Source organism: Oncorhynchus mykiss, chromosome 3 (assembly GCF_057628025.1).
Source record: "Oncorhynchus mykiss isolate SJ-2025 chromosome 3, ASM5762802v1, whole genome shotgun sequence".
NCBI classification, from domain to species: Eukaryota; Metazoa; Chordata; class Actinopteri; order Salmoniformes; family Salmonidae; genus Oncorhynchus; species Oncorhynchus mykiss.
In genome coordinates this window covers 70,112,612-70,133,184 of record NC_143024.1, presented here as the reverse complement: position 1 = coordinate 70,133,184, position 20,573 = coordinate 70,112,612, and the positions used below count along the sequence as shown (strand labels likewise).

Below are 20,573 nucleotides of genomic sequence, written 5' to 3'. Positions count from 1 at the left end.
TACTTGAGGCTAAATTGATTTTATTTATGTATTATATTAAGTTAAAATAAGTGTTCATTCAGTATTGTTGTAATTGTCATTATTACAAATAAAAATATATATTTAAAGAAATCCTCCGATTAATCGGTATCGACTTTTTTGGTCCTCCAATAATCGGTATTGGCGTTGAAAAATCATAATCGGTCGACCTCTACTTGAGATCATGTGGCACTTATATAAAGTCCACCTGTGTGCAATCTAACTAATTATGTGACTTCTGAAGGTAATTGGTTGTACCATATCTTATTTAGGGGCTTCATAGCAAAGGGGGTGAATACATATGCACGCACCACTTTTCCATTTTTTTGAAACAAGTAATTTTTTCAATTTCACTTCACCAATTTGGACTATTTTGTGTATGTTCATTACATGAAATCCCCTCAAAAAAACAATACAGGAAAAACGCCAAGGTTGATGAATACTTTTACAAGGCACTATAAATAGAATCCTTATGTAACAGCGGAAATTTGTTTGTTTTTTGACAATATTGGGTTATATATATTGTTTTAAATTACATTTAGAATCATGCTAGCTAAGTAGTCACAAGACCGACTGTATATAACCTAACCACTTCCACATTGCCAATAATTTATTTTTCATTTCCAGGATTTTTTCTGGATCAAAATGGGGCTTAGGTGGTGGCTGTGGCTGGGGGCATTGCAGTGGGTGTGGCCATTGGTGCGATTTTAAAGCTATTTTCCTGCAATTCTACACATTATGCCATGGCTTATGCTATGCTTACAAAATCAATGATCAAAATACTCCTGAATGCATAATGTTTTGAATTTTAGAATCTCCCTGACTGTCTAGCCTTTATTTTGGTAATTGTGAGTTCTCAAAGAGGACCATATTTAAAAATATATAGGTCCATTACCTTTCCTGCATGCTTTATATCTAGTTTTTTTTGTTTTTTTTACTGTTTGGACATGGGTGGGCTGCCTAACAAAACAGTTAGGCAGCCCACCCAAGACTTTTCTATGCAAAAAACCATGACTTCCAAAAAGAAAACACGTTTAATGCTTGGATGTCAGAGATCAGAAGGATTTCCATAACAGTCAGAGCCTGCTGATCCAGAGCTGTTACCCCTGGGGTGGCCCACAACACAGCAACACTACACTGTGTTAGAGTAGAGAGGAAAAGGCTGGAGCTGGGGCTCAGGCTTGACATCAGGACACGGTTTGATGAATAGCTTCCTCATTCTAGTGACAGGCTAGTGAGCTGTGAGTATTCCAGCCGGCCGGGCCCAGCTCAGCCTTCTGGGGTAATTATAACAGATTAAAATATTCTTGATGGTTGTACTCTTGTGAAGAGTAGATGAGATTAGATCAGCCGAGCGAGAGCCGAGTGAGGAGGATGAAGACTTAAGGACATTAGACCAGGCCAATTAATAGTTACTTTGAACTCATCATTATCTTAAAAAAAATCTTTCTACTGATTTAAATGGCAATTGAATAATTGATAGTTACAATCACTGATACATGTGTAGTAATGAGGAGTAGTAAGCCTGACTTGAAACCTCATGCTGAGATAGATAACGTGATACTTAGTGCAAAATGTATTTGACAAAATGAGGGATGGAGCTATCATTTAGAGTATAATTTTCATTATGGATTCATGGTAGTAGTAGCAGCATGGTTTATCTTAACTGTGGGCACATAATCTTGTAATTGCTAACAAAAAGTGCTACGATACAGGTATTACAAATAACAGCATTGTTTCTCTCACCAGCTCCATCTCCTCCACAAGTAGTGTTCTCGTCGCTGAAGTCCCCACAGTCGTTGTCCCCATCGCAGGCCCAGTGGTCTGGGATACACCTCCCACTGGAGCACTGGAACTGGGTGTTGGAGCAGGAGTGGACACAACCAACCTCGTCACTACCATCTCCACAGTCATCATCTAGGGATACAGAAGAAAAAGAGTAAGTATGACTGACTAGGTTTGACTCCTGCATATCATTAAACTGTGTTAGCATGCTAAGCTAAAGCCTATGCATTAGCTTGGGGAGGTAACATAAGTCTTCACTTACAGGCAAGGTTATAGTACTCAGCGCATGGGTGTGGTTTTCCAAACCACTTTAGTTACATAAGGAGACAGTGGTTGATTTCAAAGTTGTGGGTTATATGAGGTTCATGAAATGTACAGTAGCTCAGTGTTTCTCACCTTCTGTCCTTGAGTATTCTGACGTCAAAGTTGCTCATCTTTATTGAAGCTCTGTACAATCATACCAGATTCTCAAGGATGGTCGTTGAGGGAGAAACTGCTATAGGTTTTCAGTAGAAACGTACCTGAATCACAATGCCACTTGACACTGATGCATCTCCCATTGGAACAGCTGAACTGGGTGAGGGGCTCACAGGTCGGGAATGCTGTAGACACAAAGGCAGAGAGACAATCAACTATTGTTATCTAAACCTCAAACCCATAGGGCCACATTCATTCTGAAAATACATTGTCTGAAACTCATTACAAACACTCCATAATCGAACTGTATTTATCACATGCGCCGAATATAACTGTTGGAGACTTCGTAGTGACATGCCTGCTTACGAACCTTGCCCAACGATGCAGAGTTAAAAAATAATTATTAAAAATGAAATAGGTAGGTATGTACATGAAGGCAGGGTAAAGTGACTAGGCATCCGAATGGATAATAATAAGAGTAAAATAAAGAACAGAGTAGCAGCAGCAAATTAAGAGTGTAAAAGTGTGTGTATGTACAGTATGTGGGTATTATGAATCCCCATTAGCTGCTGCCTATGTTTGTGTTGCTTCACAGTCCCCGCTGTTCCATAAGGTGTATTTTTATATGTTATTTAAATCTGATTCTAATGCTTGCATCAGTTACCTGATGTAGAATAGAGTTCCATGTAGTCATGGCTCTATGTAGTACTATGTGCCTCCCATAGTCTGTTCTGGACTTGGGGACTGTGAAGAGACCCATGTCTTGTGTGGTATGCATGGGTGTCTAAGCTGTGTGCTAGTTGTTTAAACAGACAGCTCGGTGTCTCTGTGTATGTGTGTTGTGTCGGTATGTGTGTGTGTGTTGTGTGTGCGCACATGTAGTGTATGTGAATGTGTGAGGGTTTTGTGTGGGAGTGAGTGTAGTGTGTGTGAGTGAGTATATGGAGTGTATATAAAGTCTAGTGAGTGTGCGTAGGGTCAGTGCAAGATTGAGTCAGTGCAGACAGTTTGGGTACCATTAATTGACTATTTAGCAGTCTGGCTATTTAGCAGTCTTATGGCTTTGAGGTAGAAGCCGTCTCGGATCCTATTGGTCCGAGAGCTGATGCTCCCGTACAGTTCGCCGGACGGTAGCAGATTGAACAGTCTATGGCTTGGGTGGCTGGATTGTTTGGCAATTTTTCAGGCCTATGACGCCTACTGATATAGTGGTCCTGGATGGCGAACAGCCCAGTGATGTACTGGGCTGTTCGCACCACCCTCTGTAGCACTTTGCGGTCACGGGTGGTGCAATTGCCATACCAAGCCAGTCAAGATGCTCTCGAAGGTGCATGACAAGTCTTTTCAGTAATGCCGTGCCCTCTTCACGACTTTGCGGGTGTGTGTGGACCATGTTAAGTCCATAGTGATGTGGACTCCAAGGAACTTGAAGCTCTTGACCCGCTCCACAACAGCCCCGTCGATGTGGATGGGGGCATGCACTCCCCTCTTTCTCCTATAGTCCTTCTCCTATAGTCCACGACGTCAAGTTGTTGTCCTGGCACCACATTGCTAAGTCTTTGACCTCCTCCCTGTAGGCTGATTCATCGCCGTTGGTGATCAGGCCTAGCACCGTTGTGTAGTCAGCAAACTTGATGGTGTTGGAGTCATGAGCGACCACGCAGTCGTGGGTGAACAAGGAGTACAGGAGGGGACTAAGCACACACCCCTGATGGGCCCCTGTGTTGAAGGTCAGCGTGGCGGAGGTGTTGTTGCCTACCCTTACCACATGGGGCCGGCCCGTCAGGAAGTCCAGGATCTAGTTGCAGAGGGAGGGGTTCAGAACCCTAGTCCTCACTACTCATCTTTTTGACTATATGTGTATTGCAGGCCGAAATAAATTACCTGCAGCAAGTTAAGAGCTACCGCAACACTGAATGTTATGATAAACACATGAAAATTCATGGAAATATGCCTAACGAATATGCTAATACTGGATGCAATTGTGGCTGTTGTAAATGGCACCCTTAATTTGCATGCACCTTTTGGACAGGGCATTATGTATACTGTATGTGCGAGTGATGCTTGTTTTCAGGTAGAAAAGCTCATTTAGGACTCAATTGATCATAACTCATATTTAAGTCTGATCAATGAGACCTGCGAAAAAATACAGATTCAGGTTAACATGAAACATCTAATTAAATCGGAGACGGAAAGAACATGATTCATCCCCAGATGTTTTGGGTTAATCCAAAATAATGTAGAGAAATAATGCCTCTGTGTTAGAAACGCTGCTTTAATCAATAAAAGAGAGTGGCAGCTGTGTCAGTACAACAACAACACAGTTTTCCCATTGGGAGTTTAGCGTAGCTCACCGCTCGGTGGAAAAACACACCACCTAAACACACCAGCTAGTGCTGCTTTGACAGACAGTGTCTCTGCTAGCTAACTGCTGAAAACCAATTAACACCATGGTAATTAACCAACATCTGCTCCTTACTTCTTCCAGTGTGGTCAAGGAGATACCCTAGCTAACTTTCTCTAACTGCTGTTGATGGTGCTGGTGGCTAAATATTCCACCGCCTCAGAGTGCCAATGTGAATCTGCGCATATGGATGTGCCATACCCCTAAATACTTGTGATCTGCATTTGTATTCCCGTCACATTCAACCTAGTTTCAATTTCTGAGATATTTCCATTACAGGGCAGGAGCTTTATTAAACTCAGAGACTTAATTGTAATTGATTCTTTGGAATCCCTATTGCTACAGACACCTAGGGCGTTAGTTAAGACACAGTGAATGTTCACCACATATATATATATATACACAAAAGTATGTCTAAACCCCTTCAAATTAGTGGATTAGGCTATTTCAGCCACACCCTTTGCTTACAGGTGTATAAAATTGAGCGCACAGCAACGCAATCTCCATAGACAAACATTAGCAGTAGAATGGCCTTAAAGAGCTCAGTGACTTTAAACTTGGCACCGTCATAGGATGCCACCTTTCCAACAAGTCAGTTTGGCAAATGTCTACCCTGATAGAGCTGTAAGTGCAGTAAGTGCTGTTATTGTGAAGTGGAAACGTCTAGGAGCAACAACGGCTCAATCGCAACGTGATGCTTCAGGTTTTAATAACCCACCGTCGCTGCAGTGGAGAAAATTGAGCTTCCAGAGACTCTGTGGGAACACCTACAGCGCAGTAATGCCTGAGGAATCTCAGACAACACTATGAGAGAGAATATGTTTTGCAGCGCAGCTTGATTATGACTGAATGAAGTCGAGCATGAACTTTAATTACAGCTTACACCCTGGCTGTTTGTGACTGTGTATTGAAGCAGCTTAGTAAGCACACAAAGGAGTCAGAGACGATACAACACTATACAGGGCCTTGCACTGATCATCAGAGATTGCCATGTGCCATCTTTACCACAAACAGTGAAGGGGCAGGAGGTTTTAAAACCCTTTTAAAGGTGTTTTCCCAGTTTTTTTACGATCTGTAAGTAATTAAACTATTTCCACCTCACATCACTAAATATGTAACTTACGGCCTGGAAAGCTCCCTCTGCATGAAAGTCACACAAAGTATAGTTATGAGATTAGACTAGTGTACCAGAAAGATAACAAGTTACAGTATAGCCAGTTGAAATCAGGTACTGTAAAAAGAAATATGAAAACAAAATAAACTGTTGGGTCATAAAAATGGCAAGCACTACAACTTACTTTGATATAAGTTTTGATACACTGTGTAATTCTGCCACACTAAAATGTTTTTTTTTTTTAAATGCTATAAGTGTTATTTCGCAGCATCATTCTAACTCCTTAATCAGTGAGTAAGAAGTGAATGCTCAGCTCCTGGCCCTGAGGACTCAAGGCTATTTAATAATGTAACTGCTAAAACTCACATGAATGAAACAAGCAATGTACGAGAGACAACAAAGTATTCAAGGAACTAGTAAATTAAGAAATAGCTCTAAGGGAGATTTTTGTAGGAAAATTAGATTTAGGGAAAACTGCTTGAAAACAGTGTCAGATAGATAGCAAGAACATCACAATAAATATATTCTTATTTCTCCAAATAATAAGCACACTGGTACACTCATGCCACCCCTTCACAACTAAGACTATGCCAATTAGAAGGTAACCCAATAGCCTGCTCATTAATCATATTCAACAACCTTTGTTTGTTCAATTGGATATTGCATTTTACTTTTCAGAAATTAGCTAAGAACAAGCCTTATATTTTAATAGAAATATAACCAAACGGCTGCTGTGCACTAGACAAGAACACACACTAAGAGTTCAAACAGCCAAGCTAGCATTCTGTTGTCTCACCAGGAGGCATATTTTGAAATACTTTTAAGGCTTCTCTGGTGTAGCTGGGTCACTAAAAGACTAGCTGTCTTTTCCACTGAACCATTTCCTCTGAGCTACACCTCACAGCGGTATGTCCTTTTCTTTTCCTCTCAAGGTTGGGGATGAGGTCAATAGAATCTTCAGATCTGACAGTGTCATCGTAAAAGTGGTCACATCTTCTTTGAAAGCCTCTCTTGGCGTTTAAAAACTCAGCACTGTCCTTCCTTTCCAAAAACATAAACAGCAGAGAGTGTTTGTTCTGTTTTGGTCTACTAGGTCGTTTTAGTGTGAATAATCTTACAGGGCTGAAACCTAACTTGAGATACTCACCCTTAACGATCACACATAATCAAAAACTGAGTTTATCGCCAGGATTCAGGGCCATATAATGCAGACTGAGAGTCTGACTCACCACAGGAGGAAGTCTCATCGGACATGTCCCCGCAGTCGTCGTCTCGGTCGCAGCGCCAGGCCTGGGGGATACAGCGTCCGTTCCGACAGGAGAACTGGTTGGGCTGACAGGCCTGGGCTGAGAAAGAGAAAGGCATGGAAGACAGCAGAGCATTTGTAATTCAATCACATGGGTGTTAAGTTAAAGCCAGACATGTTCAGCCCCCTATTGATCATTCAATCATTTGGCATCTCAATGTCAGGCCTGTGGAGCTTAAGTTGATCTCTCCATGACAGATATATCACATATATCAAGTCTGCAGTAAACGAGCAGAGCCCTTAAACTAACCTTTCAGTCACATACAGTGACACATTTTGTTGTTTTGGCTCTGTACTCCAGCACTTTGGATTTTAAATGATACAATGACTATGAGGTTAAAGTGCAAACTGTCAGCTTTAATTTGAGGGTATTTTCATCCCTATCGGGTGAACCGTTTAGAAATGACAGCATTTTCTATACATAGTCCCCCCATTTTGGAGACCATAAGTATTGGGACAAACTCCCTTATACACTACATGACCAACATGATCAAACATATGTGGACACCTGCTCATAGAACATCTCATTCCAAAATCATGGGCATTAATATGGAGTTGTTCCCCCTCTTTGCTGCTATAACAGCCTCCACTCTTTTGGGAAGGCTTTCCACTAGATGTTGGAACATTGCTGCAGGGACTTGCTGCCATTCAGCCACAATAGCATTAATGAGATCGGGCACTGATGTTGGGCAATTAGGCCTGGCACGCAGTCGGCGTTCCAATTCATCCCAAAGATATTAAATGGGGTTGAAGTCAGGGCTCTTTGCAGGCCAGTCAAGTTCTTCCAAACCGATCTTGACAAACCATTTCTGTGTGGACCTCAACCTCATTTAACAGGAAAGGGCCTTCCCCAAACTTGCCACAAAGTTGGAAGCACAGAATCGTCTAGATGCTGTAGCGTAAAGATTCCCCTTCACTGGAACTAAGGGGCCTAGCCCAAACCATGAAAAACAGCCCCTGACCATTATTCCTCATCCACCAAACTTTACAGTTGGCACTATGCTTTGGGGCAGGTAGCGTTCTCCTGGCATCCGCCAAACCCAGATTCTTCCGTAGGCTGCCAGATGGTGAAGTGTGAAGCTGCCTCTGATTGGAAGCTATACTCGGCCAAAACAAAGAAATAGAAAACATAGACTTTCCCACCCGAGTCACACCCTGACATAACAAAACATAGAGAATAATAAGGATCTCTAAGGTCAGGGCGTGACACTGTCCCAATACTTTTGGAGCTCACTGTATACTCAATGTCTGTGAACAGAGACAGACATGCAACGACAGCACAGCACCAGGACAGCACACGGGCAGTGTTCTCTTGGTGGTGCAGTGTGTGTAACATGCATGTCATTCTGATGACAAGGCAACATTTATCACCCATTGATTGATCCTGGAAGGCTCACAACTTTTAAGAGGCAAGGCTGGCAACTTGGCTGTTAGGTGTGAAGGGAAAAAAGCCACTATGGTATGAACAGACGTAAGTGATTCTGACAATAACTCAATAGCAGGAAAAGTTACCTTTTGATAGTGCTAAACTTCTCTGATTCTGAGCTTTCACATGAGATTGATCACACTGACTGTGGCTGCTGGCTTGTATAGTGTCGCAAGACATGACTAGGAATGTTTGACTACCCTGCTATTTGATGCTTTGATGTGCAGAAACCTTTCTGCGGAGGAAGTTGAAGTTGCTAGGGGGTAGAGGTTTGCATTTTTTAACTATACATAGTCCACTTGACTAAGTGAAGTGTACCACATCAATTTATTATCATAACTTAGAAAATGCCAGTGACATACAGTATACTACATAACACAATGCAATTGCCGGACTGCAGATCTGAGAAAAAGCTGAGGTATTGTATCAGTTACCTGAACATGTGGTGTTGGACTCATCCTCATTGTTCCCACAGTCATTAGTTCCGTCACACAGCCATCTCTTAGGGATGCAGCGATTATTGAGGCACTTGAACTGGTCTATGGGACAACTGTGGTTGGCTGAAATACACAGACACTCATATCATCTTAGCACCATTTCATTTGTGGGATGAAATTTGCCTGGTAAAGGACTTAAAACCTAACATTTACCGTTTCTGACTTGAAGAGTTCAGTACAAATGTCAGACAGCAATGCGAAGCAGGAATTTGGGTCAGAATGTCTCAAATCTTGTTAGATAGAAGGCATGCAGACATTCCAGCAGGGCAGATAATAGATTTTGCAAATCTGATCATTCTGGCAGAAGATTACATTATAGTATATTTCATAGTGAGAAATGAGTCAGCATCCAAGCGTCTAACATGGTGTTTATCTTATTGATTCAATCAACAGCCAATTCTCTTCTGAGGAAAATAGATGGGGAAGAAAGGAGAGGAGTGGGCAATATTCACCAGCTTTGAATCATACAGTATCAATGACATTTTGCAAGATAAAAGTTGATAGCAAGAAAGGACCAACTTATATGGTAAGTGGTGTGTGTGAATGTTTGTGTGTGTGTGTGTGTGTGTGTGTGCGGGACAGAGACAACAGACAGATAAATACATACAGCAGTTATGGGGCTCCTCGTCACTTCCATCCAGACAGTCATCATCTCCGTCACACTTCCATGATGCACGGATACAGCGATGGTTACGACACTGAAACTCATCGCTCTTACAGAGCTGTGGCTCCACCCCCCCTGATGACACTTAATTAACAGACATAACAGAGAAAAGGACTTTAATAACAGAAACAGACTTGAGCCAAATTAAACCACAGTGGAATTAATTCCATTGAAAAGTCAAGCATACAAAATAATCACAAAATATTTGTGAGAGAAAACCATGTTCATTTCTTAGCTTGTCTACAGTGCAATTGTACTACTCTGGCTAATTCACTTCATGGTTCTACTGTACCTAAGCAGGTGACATTGTTCTTCTCCAGGAGCTGGTTGTCAGCACAGGCACACACTCGGCCCCCTGGGATAGAGAGGCAGAGGGTACCGCATCCCCCATAATTCACTCTGCATGCATTGTCACCTGGAATTACAGAGTAGTACCATTATTTACAGGAAATCATATTATTCTAAAGCATTATTATTGTATTTTGTCATGTTTCTCTTTTGATGTTCCGTCTGTCGTCGTATCTCTCTCTATGAACAACAGAACAACAAGGTCAATGTGAACTGTGAAGAAATACACATAAAATATATCCTTAATACAAAAGCCATTTCCTGTTTGAGAAGGATGTGCCAGGTGGGTGCCACATCATCTATAACCACACGTCAAATGAATTATTGGGGACATTGTGGAGAGGAGCCATTTGACATTTTTATTCTTTCAGGAAAATAATTTGTCTTTTAGGACAAAGCCAACCGTTCTCAAGAGAGAAGAAACTGTCTTTGTGTGAAGAAACTGTCACTTATAAAGTTGAGGCATGGAGTCCATTGTTGGTTTTGTTTAGTGTAAGGTCCAAAGGCAATTCCTGAGCCAATGAGATAAAGGTTTCTGTTTTGTGAGAGCCAATCAGTAATACTCAGAGGACAGCAGGGACAATTAATCTCTTTGGTGACATGAGTTTTGGAGGAATGGCCAGCGAAATTCTTCTTTCCCCCATGCTGAGAATTAGAACTCACACTGCCAGCTGTATTCTCCATCACTCTTTCTCTGCATCACATCCTTGGCATACCACACTCCTACACCACTCTAACAAACTGTATTAAGAGGACTGGCCACCCCAGAAGAGCCAGAAGAGGACTGGCCACCCCACAAAGCCTGGTTCCTCTCTAGGTTTCTTCCTAGGTTTTGGCCTTTCTAGGGAGTTTTTCCTAGCCCCACCGTGCTTCTACACCTGCATTGCTTGCTGATTGGGGTTTTAGGCTGGGTTTCTGTACAGCACTTTGAGATATCAGCTGATGTACGAAGGGCTATATAAATACATTTGATTTGATATTATTTTGATGTGAAACAATAGAAATTATTACACAAATGAAAAACCCACAAGCAGTGAATAATCTCAAAATGCCCCTTATCTTAATCAATTGATTACCAAGTAGATAATTAGTGTTGGTACTTTCTCTGTTTCTGAGAGGAGGTGACAGTAATCACGCTTCCCCTTGCTCCACGTGTACACAGTCGGGAACACTAAACAGTGATTCACCGACGCTTCGGCGGGATAACAAGGGTTCTACCTGCTGTGAGCAGGGCTGGCCCGCCTATTAGCCAGGCGGCAGATTGGCGAGGGCGGTATATTCCGAGCTCAACTGACCAAGACGCACCTCCAACAACACATAAAACCTCACATAACTTTTTCCCGAAAACAATTACAATTTCTCTCACCCAGTGGTACAGAATATAGGCTATTTAGGTGAGCGCTGATGCCGCCCCGTGATAAAGAGTGCCCACTTTGTCAAAGGCAGGGACACAAAATATTTCGCTTATCCAGTGCACCAGGGTGCTGTTGGAGACACCGCTGCGGCGCTCTACCAACGTTCCGTAAGAAAATATCTAACAGCAATCATGTAGACTATAGCTTATGGTAGAAAGAGTATGTGCCATTTTCTGTAGCCTATAGACTGAAGATCAAACTTATGAAATTGTCACATTTTACATCATACACGCTTCGCCGATCAAATACCCTAACCTAAATGGCGCCTAACGTAAACCGCGCCCAATCAAATCAAAAAGGAGCTTCGATGTGAATATGACACCATATCCTAAAAACAGAACCGGTCAAAGTTAAATGGACAATATGAAATGGAAAATCAGGTGACTCTCAAGTGCTGTCCAGGAGTTTCACCCCGTGGGCTAAATTGTCATGATAATCAGAGATTTCAAATCAAATGTATTTATAGATCCGTTTTTACATCAGCAGATGTCACAAAGTGGTTATACAGAAAGCCAGCCTAAAACCCCAAACAGCAAGCAATGGTTTCAAGTTTGTATCCTTAAATTGATGGTCACTGTCACGTTCTGACCTCTATTTCCTTTGTTTTTGTATTTATTTAGTATGGTCAGGGCGTGAGTTGGGTGGGCAGTCTATGTTTGTTTTTCTATGTTTTGGTCTAGTTCTATGTTCGGCCTGATATGGTTCTCAATCAGAGGCAGGTGTTCGTCATTGTCTCTGATTGGGAACCATATTTAGGTAGCCTGGGTTTCACTGTGTGTTTGTGGGTGATTGTTCCTGTTTTTGTGTTTGCACCAGACAGGGCTGTTTTGAGTTCTCATGTTTCTTGTTTTTTTCCGTTAGTTTGTTCATGTATAGTGTCGTCAATAAATACAATGAACAACCACCACGCTGCGCTTTGGTCCGCCTCTACTTCACAAGAAGAGAATCGTTACAGAATCACCCACCACAACAGGACCAAGCGGTGTGGTAATGGGCAAAGGAGAAAGCAGCAGCAGGAGCAGCGCGAGGAGGTATGGACATGGGAGGACGAATTAGACGGTAAAGGACCTTGGGCTCAGCCAGGAGAATATCGCCGCCCCAAGGAAGAACGGGAGGCGGCGAAAGCGGAGAGGCGCTGGTACGAGGAGGCAGCGCGGCGTCGTGGATGGAAGCCCGGGAGTCAGCCCCAAAAATTTCTTGGGGGGGGGCTAACAGGGAGTATGGCTACGCCAGGTAGGAGACCTGAGCCAACTTCCTGTGGTTACCGGGGGGCTAGAGAGACCGGGCAGGCACCGTGTTATGCTGTGGAGCGCACGGTGTCCCCAGTGCGGGTGCACAGCCCGGTGCGGTACATTCCAGCTCCGCGTATCGGCCGGGCTAGAGTGGGCATCGAGCCAAGTGCCATGAAGCCGGCTCTACGCATCTGGTCTCCAGTGCGTCTCCTTGGGCCGGCTTACATGGCACCAGCCTTGCGCACGGTGTCCCCGGTTCGCCTGCATAGCCCAGTGCGGGCTATTCCACCTCGCCGCACTGGCAGGGCGACCGGGACCATTCAACCGGGTAAGGTTGGGCAGGCTCGGTGCTCAAGAGCTCCAGTGCGCCTGCACGGCCCGGTCTATCCGTCACCACCTCCACACCCCAGCCCTCCGGTGGCAGCTCCCCGTACCAGGCTGTCTCTCCGGCCCATCCGTCCAGAGCCTTCCTCCTCTCCAGCTCTGCCGGAGCCTCCCGCCTCTCCGGCGCCTCTGCCGGAGCCTCCCGCCTGTCCGGCGCCTCTGCCGGAGCCTCCCGCCTGTCCGGCGCCTCTGCCGGAGCCTCCCGCCTGTCCGGCGCCTCTGCCGGAGCCTCCCGCCTGTCCGGCGCCTCTGCCGGAGCCTCCCGCCTGTCCGGCGCCGCTGCCGGAGCCTCCCGCCTGTCCGGCGCCTCTGCCGGAGCCTCCCGCCTGTCCGGCGCCTCTGCCGGAGCCTCCCGCCTGTCCGGCGCCTCTGCCGGAGCTTCCCGTCTGCCCGGCGCCTCTGCCAGAGCTTTGCGTCTGCCCGGCGCCATCGGAGCTTCCCGTCTGCCCAGCGCCGCCAGCGCCGCCCGTCTGCCCAGCGCCGCCAGCGCCGCCCGTCTGCCCAGCGCCGCCAGTGCCGCCCGTCTGCCAAGCGCCGCCAGTGCCGCCCGTCTGCCAGGAGCCGCCAATGCCGCCCGTCAGCCAGGGGCCGCCAGTGCCGCCAGTCAGCCAGGGGCCGCCAGTGCCGCCAGTCAGCCAGGGGCCGCCAGTGCCGCCAGTCAACCAGGGGCCACCAGTGCCGCCAGTCAGCCCAGCGCCAGCGCCGCCAGTCAACCAGGGGCCGCCAGTGCCGCCAGTCAGCCAGGGGCCGCCAGTCAGCCAGGGGCCGCCAGTGCCGCCAGTCAGCCAGGGGCCGCTAGAGCCCCTCCGCCCGGAGCAGCTGTCCCTCCGCCCCGAGCAGCTGTCCCTCTGTCCCGAGCAGCTGTCCCTCTGTCCCGAGCAGCTGTCCCTCTGTCCCGAGCAGCTGTCCCTCTGTCCCGAGCAGCTGTCCCTCTGTCCCGAGCAGCTGTCCCTCTGTCCCGAGCAGCTGTCCCTCTGTCCCGAGAAGCTGCCCCTCTGTCCCAAGCAGCCCCTCTGTCCAGTGGGGTCATTGAGAGGGGTGGGCATGGTGAGTAAGCCACGGAGGCGGACAATAAGGCGGACTGAGACAATGGCGAAGTGGGGTCCGCGTCCCGCGCCAGAGCCGCCACCGCGGACAGACGCCCACCCAGACCCTCCCCTATAGGTCAAGGTTTTGCGGCCGGAGTCCGCACCTTTGGGGGGGGGTACTGTCACGTTCTGACCTCTATTTCCTTTGTTTTTGTATTTATTTAGTATGGTCAGGGCGTGAGTTGGGTGGGCAGTCTATGTTTGTTTTTCTATGTTTTGGTCTAGTTCTATGTTCGGCCTGATATGGTTCTCAATCAGAGGCAGGTGTTCGTCATTGTCTCTGATTGGGAACCATATTTAGGTAGCCTGGGTTTCACTGTGTGTTTGTGGGTGATTGTTCCTGTTTTTGTGTTTGCACCAGACAGGGCTGTTTTGAGTTCTCACGTTTCTTGTTTTTTTCCGTTAGTTTGTTCATGTATAGTGTCGTCAATAAATACAATGAACAACCACCACGCTGCGCTTTGGTCCGCCTCTACTTCACAAGAAGAGAATCGTTACAGTCACAGTGAAAAATAATATACTTATGCATTTCCCGCTGTGTAAACACATTGATTCTCATTGCAAATAAGTTCAGGATATATCCTGATAAAGTTGGACATAAATTGGAGATTAAAAAAAAGTTGGGTAGTTGATATTCAGAGCTTAAATAGCCAAAATCATTAGTCACAGGAATCAGGACTAACAAAGCCTATGCAACTGATGTTTTACAAACGGTAGGCCTACCACATGGATGGGCATTCATAAAATTATATTTCGGGTTGTCACTGTAGACCAGGGTTGCCCAAACTCGGTCCTAGCCGACAGTTTTTTTGCTTGATGATGAGTCTGTGAAACCCTACTGTAGGAAGGGTAAACACAGACTAATGGCGACGTCTAGCAGGAAACACAGACTAACGGCGACGTCTAGCAGACATCTTTTTTTCTCTTCATTTTATTGGTGCAGTCCGGACCGGACTTGATTTCCGGACCAAATCTGAACCAATCACAAATTTATTTTATAATCTTAACCAATGCCATTTAGTAAAATTATCATGTGGTTTTCATTATTGGACTCCTTTATTTTTTAAACAGATATTGATGTAGGCAAACATTGTAAACAGACATTGTAAAACATAAAGGTTAAAACAAATAAAATAAATAAACATTCAAAAATGATTGAAAACCAGGAAGTGAATGTTAGCAAAACCGAAACTCCTTAATCACACATTTTCACTAATTGTGTGTAAAATGGGAAATTACAACTCTGTAAAATGTTGTTGACCTCTAAAACATCATTTTGGAATTATACAATTATGAAAATGTTATTATTTATCATTTTAGGAAATATGCTCAATGCAATTTAGTCAAAGCTAGCTATTATGAACAATGGATAAATATTGTTATGTTATGTGATTTTTTTTTGTCTGTGCAAATAGGAAACATATTTTCATATTCATATCAGTATTTACTGTCTGCCTGTTATCTTTAATATGTTTCATATCATTATTCAGTACAAGTCATTTTACAGGCATATGTAAGGGATAATCAACATCAACAAGAGGCTATGCGTTCTATGGAAAATAATGAACGACGTGGAAGGTGTGTGCGCTAGCGGAGTGGGACTAACCTTCCATGGAGGTGCGTTATTTTAGAGAATGCATAGAGACCCGAGTTGATTATCCCTATACCATGGCTATAATTTAACAAATTTGCCACTGGAAATGTGTTCATTTGCAAGTAGAAATGTTCAACATCCACTGAAGTAGCTAGCAAGATTACTAAATAGCTACCGTCGTTGCCTTGGTAACCAAACAAACAGACTTGCCAGTTTGGCTAACTAAACCATCAGTCCTAGCATGCTATTTGGAAAATCGAATTCAACAATGCCCATGTAACGGATGTGAAACGGCTAGCTTAGTTAGCGGTGCGCGCTAAATAGCGTTTCAATCGGTGACGTCACTTGCTCTGAGACCTTGAAGTAGTAGTTCCCCTTGCTCTGCAAGGGCCGCGGCTTTTGTGGAGTGTGCAGAGGGTCCCTGGTTCGCTCCCGGGTATGGGCGAGGGGACGGTCTACAGTTATACTGTTACACCCATAATGTTTTCAATTAAACTTTTTCGTTCAAAAGCAGATCAAACATAAAACATGTAAGAATTAACTATAGCTATTGAATTCTACCTCCTGATATACTGTGCATTATAGGGAAATAATGCACGCTCTAGAATTCCCTTCAAGCCAATCAAAAATGACGATTCAACAACGCCATGGTATAATTAAGCATTAAGGCCCGAGGGGGTGTGGTATATGGCCAATACCACAAATCTCTAAGGTACCTTATTGCTATTATAAGCTGGTTACCAAAGTAGTTTGAGCAGTAAAAATAAATGTTTAGTCTTACCCTTGGTATACGGTCTGATATACCATGGCTGTAAGACAATCAGAATTGTGGGCTCAAACAACCCAGTTTATAAGAAATATAAACAGTTAAACACGTTACTTTACATGTATTTGAAAATTCATATTTTGACACACAAATGTATCATATTTTATTCATATTTCATATCAGTCCTCATTTAACCTGGCTTGTCTTCCATTATCAGTAACTGAAGCAGACATTCATGTTAATTAATGTATATATTTTTTTATGATGTAAAAAGTCTATGCAAATTCCAATACAACATTTGTTTATCCTAATTGGGCAACTCAACCAGCTGGTTGAGATGAGATGTTTGTGATGAGTTGTCTATCACATTTAAATGTATGCAAATAAAGACAATTAATTTATGCCTATATTAAGGCTAAATATAAATATTTTTCTGAAAAATACTTATATGATATTTTTTTCTTGGTGTGCCAGATAAAGGGATACATATTCTGTTGCAATATTCAGTTAGCTCCTCTTTCATATATTAAATGGTGAAAAAAATAATTATTGTGATGTAACGCTTACTTAATTGAGAATGTACAGTATGTGCAGTTGAAATTCAGCCATATAATCAATTCCCAAAAGATACATATTTTCAGTGTCTGTAAATTTCGTAATTTCAACTTTCATTCAGAACTAAGTATTTTCACTTTTCAGAACCTAAAATGAGCCTAACTTTAAAATCTGGAAAATAACTATTTTAGACTATTCTAGTTTTGTGGGGGTATAGGAGGGTGGTCATTTTTTTGGTCTCACCTAGGTTGGCAGAACGGGCAGGACCGAACCTGGTTGTGAGAACCTACAGTTCTGCACCATCAACCAACTGCATGATGCATCTCTCTCTTCTTTTATCTATGAATCTACCCACAACAGGAACATATCATCATCCACCACACAGACAGCAGGCAGCACTATGTTGAGTCAGTCTTTCATTTCCATAGAGTAGAAATCAAAGTAAAATTGCTGCCACTGTCAATTTATGTAACATCTTACGCAAGCCATGAAATGTCACTACACAAAATACCCCATAATGTCAAAGTAGACTTGTGTTTTTCAAAAATGTTACCAATTAATTAATAATGAAAAGCTGAAATGTCTTGAGTCAGTAAGTCACCCCTTTGTTATGGCAAGCCTAAATAAATTCAGGAGTAAAAATGAGCTTAAAACCTTGTCACGTGTGAGTTCCAAATGATCTCTAACGGTCGCCCATTACGAGTGTGATGTTAGAATGCATTCACTGTTCCAAAATGTGATTGTTACGTAACAGAACAGTTAACCCACACTGCCTGCTAATTATCTATAAGCTATGTTTCAACTTGTCAATTTCAAATTATTTTCTAAAAAGTTTTATTTTCTAACAACAGTTCCGCCTCATAAATTCACATAGAATTAGCCCATTTTACTGTTGCGGACAATGTAAGTTTAAGGTGTTACTGAGCCGGACAAACTTCTCTCTTTAATAAGAGAGCCCAAGTACAATCGTTAAACTCCCTGGCACATTTTCCCGCTTGCGTTCGTATTGCCTTAACTACTAATGATAGCTTTGGGCATGTGTGCGTTACTAAAAAGTAAGTGCCTTATTACGTTATCATTATAATTGTCTGTTTATGTGACTTGTTAGAAGGAAACTAGACGTATGTCTCACATCACTAATTCACAGGAACGGCATTTGAACGTAAACATTTGTTTATCAAAACGTGTTTTTTGACAGAAATGCCTTCTTGAACATGTGAACTTTCATATGCCTTAATAACAAACTTGTATTTCATCCACAAATACGAATAAAATGGTTAAATTACAAGCCTAGTTGTTTTTTATTGCTAGTTAAAGCATACTGTTAGTTAGCTAGCAAACGTTAGCTTACTCGCTCACTAGCTAGCAGTGTATTAACTGTGTAGCAATATTATTCGAATCAGAATCCATTTGCATTGCTAGTTATAGCCTAATGTTAGCTAGATAACATTGAACATAGTTTGTTCGCTTTAGCTACCTGCAAATTAATGTACAGCTATGACAATATTTGTGTTGGTAGTAGTATGAGTTGGGATCATGCCGGGTCATTGTTTAGCTAGCTACATGTCTAAATAAAAGACTCCACTGCGGCCGTATTATTACATGACCCATCAAATTAGCCAGGTGTGTCTGGGGTGATTACGGCCATCTATTGTGTTTCATGAACATGTGTACATATCTAGACAATAGTGACCCATCCACTTAGCTAGATGTGGCTGGGGGGGGGGGGGGGGGGCGTTTCCTTCACATGATCCATCAATGTAGACAAGTGTCTCGGGTAAGTGTCACCTAATACTGGTAAAATTTGATAAAATATTTTTATCTGGACACTTTCTGTTTTCGATATTGCAACGATGTTACGCAAGTAACCACAACCATTGACAGAAAAAGTATTCAGACCCCTTGAATTTTTCCACATTTTGTTACAGCCATGTTCTAAAATGGAATAAATAAAAACAAATCCTCAACAATCTACACACAATACCCTATCATGACAAAGCTCAAACAGGTTTTTCAGAAATGTTTGCAAATGTATTAAAAAAAACAGAAAAACTTATGTACATAGATATGTAGACCCTTTGCAATGAGACTCGAAATTGAGCTCAGGTGCATCCTGTTTCCATTGATCATCCATTGATCAGATGTTTCTACAACTTGATTGGAGTCCACCTACGGTAAATTCAAATGCTTGGACATGATTTGGAAAGACACACACCTGTTTATATTAGGTCCCTCAGTTGACAGTGCACGTCAGAGCAAAAACCAAGCCATGAGGCCTAAGGAATTGTCCGTAGATGCACAGATCTGGGGACGGATACCAACACATTTCTGCAGCATCGAAGGTCCTCAAGAATACAGTGGACTCCATCATTCTTAAATGAAAGAAGTTTGGAACCACCAAGACTTTTGCTAGAGTTGGACGCCTGGCCAAACTGAGCAATCAGGGGAGAAGGGCCTTGGTCAGGGAGGTGACCAAGAACATGATGGTCACTCTGACAGAGCTCCAGTGTTCCTCTGTGAATATGGGAGAACATTCCAGAAGGACAACCATCTCTGCAGCACTCCACCAATCAGGCCTTTGTGGTAGATTGGCCAGACGGGAGCCACTCCTCAGTATAAGGCACATGAGAGCCCAGTTGGAGTTTGCCAAAAAGGCATCTAAAGCCTCTCAGACCATGAGAAACAAGATTCTCTGCTCTGATGAAACCAAGATTGAAATCTTTCTCTGAATACCAAGCGTCACGTCTGGAGGAAACCTGGCACCATCCCTACGGGGAAGCATGGAGGTGGCAGCATTATGCTGTGGGAATGTTTTTCAGCAACAGGGACTGGGAGACAAGGCAAATATGAATGGAGCAAAGTACTGAGAGATCCTTGACGAAAACACGCTCCAGACTGGGGCGAATGTTCACCTTCCAAAAGGACAAGAACCCAAAGCACACAGCAAAGACAAAGTAGGAATGGCTCCAGGACAAGTTTCTGAATGTCCTTGAGTGGCCTAGCCAGAGCCCGGACTTGAACCCGATCGAACATCTCTGGAGAGACCAGAAAATAGCTGTGCAGCAACGCTCCGCATAAAACCTGAAATAGTTTAAGAGGATTTTCAGAGAAGAAGGGGAGAAACTCCCCAAATACAGGGGTGCCAAGCTTGTAGCGTCATAACCAAGAAGACTCAAGGCTGTAATCGCTGCCAAAGGTGTTTCAACAAAGTACTGAGTAAAGGGTGTGAATACTTACAGTTGAAGTCAGAAGTTTACATACACCTTAGCCAAATACATTTAAACTCAGGTTTTCACAATTCCCGACATTTAATCCTAGTAACAATTCCCTGTCTTAGGTCAGTTAGGATCACCACTTTATTTTCAGAATGTGAAATGTCAGAATAAAAGCAGAGAGAATTATTAATTTATTTCATCACATTCCCAGTGGGTCAGAAGTTTACATACACTCAATTAGTATTTGGTAGCATTGCCTTTAAATTGTTTAACTTGGGTCAAACATTTCGGGTAGCCTTCCACAAGATTCCGACAATAAGTTGGGTGAATTTTGGCCCATTCCTG

At 43.4% G+C, this 20,573-nt stretch overlaps 1 protein-coding gene across 1 annotated transcript in view; it reads right to left on the bottom strand.

Annotated features, from left to right (window-relative positions):
- The window catches only part of LOC110504354 (low-density lipoprotein receptor-related protein 1B), a 422,565-nt gene that overhangs the window by 172,915 nt on the left and 229,077 nt on the right, over positions 1–20,573 (bottom strand). Inside the window, exons 15-20 of the mRNA XM_036965026.2 lie at positions 9,924–10,046; positions 9,575–9,715; positions 8,905–9,030; positions 6,968–7,084; positions 2,325–2,405; positions 1,765–1,935 (exon numbers count right to left, since the gene is read on the bottom strand). Of these exons, the coding sequence (XP_036820921.2) occupies positions 1,765–1,935; positions 2,325–2,405; positions 6,968–7,084; positions 8,905–9,030; positions 9,575–9,715; positions 9,924–10,046 (759 nt within the window). The remainder of the gene's footprint in view (positions 1–1,764; positions 1,936–2,324; positions 2,406–6,967; positions 7,085–8,904; positions 9,031–9,574; positions 9,716–9,923; positions 10,047–20,573) is intronic.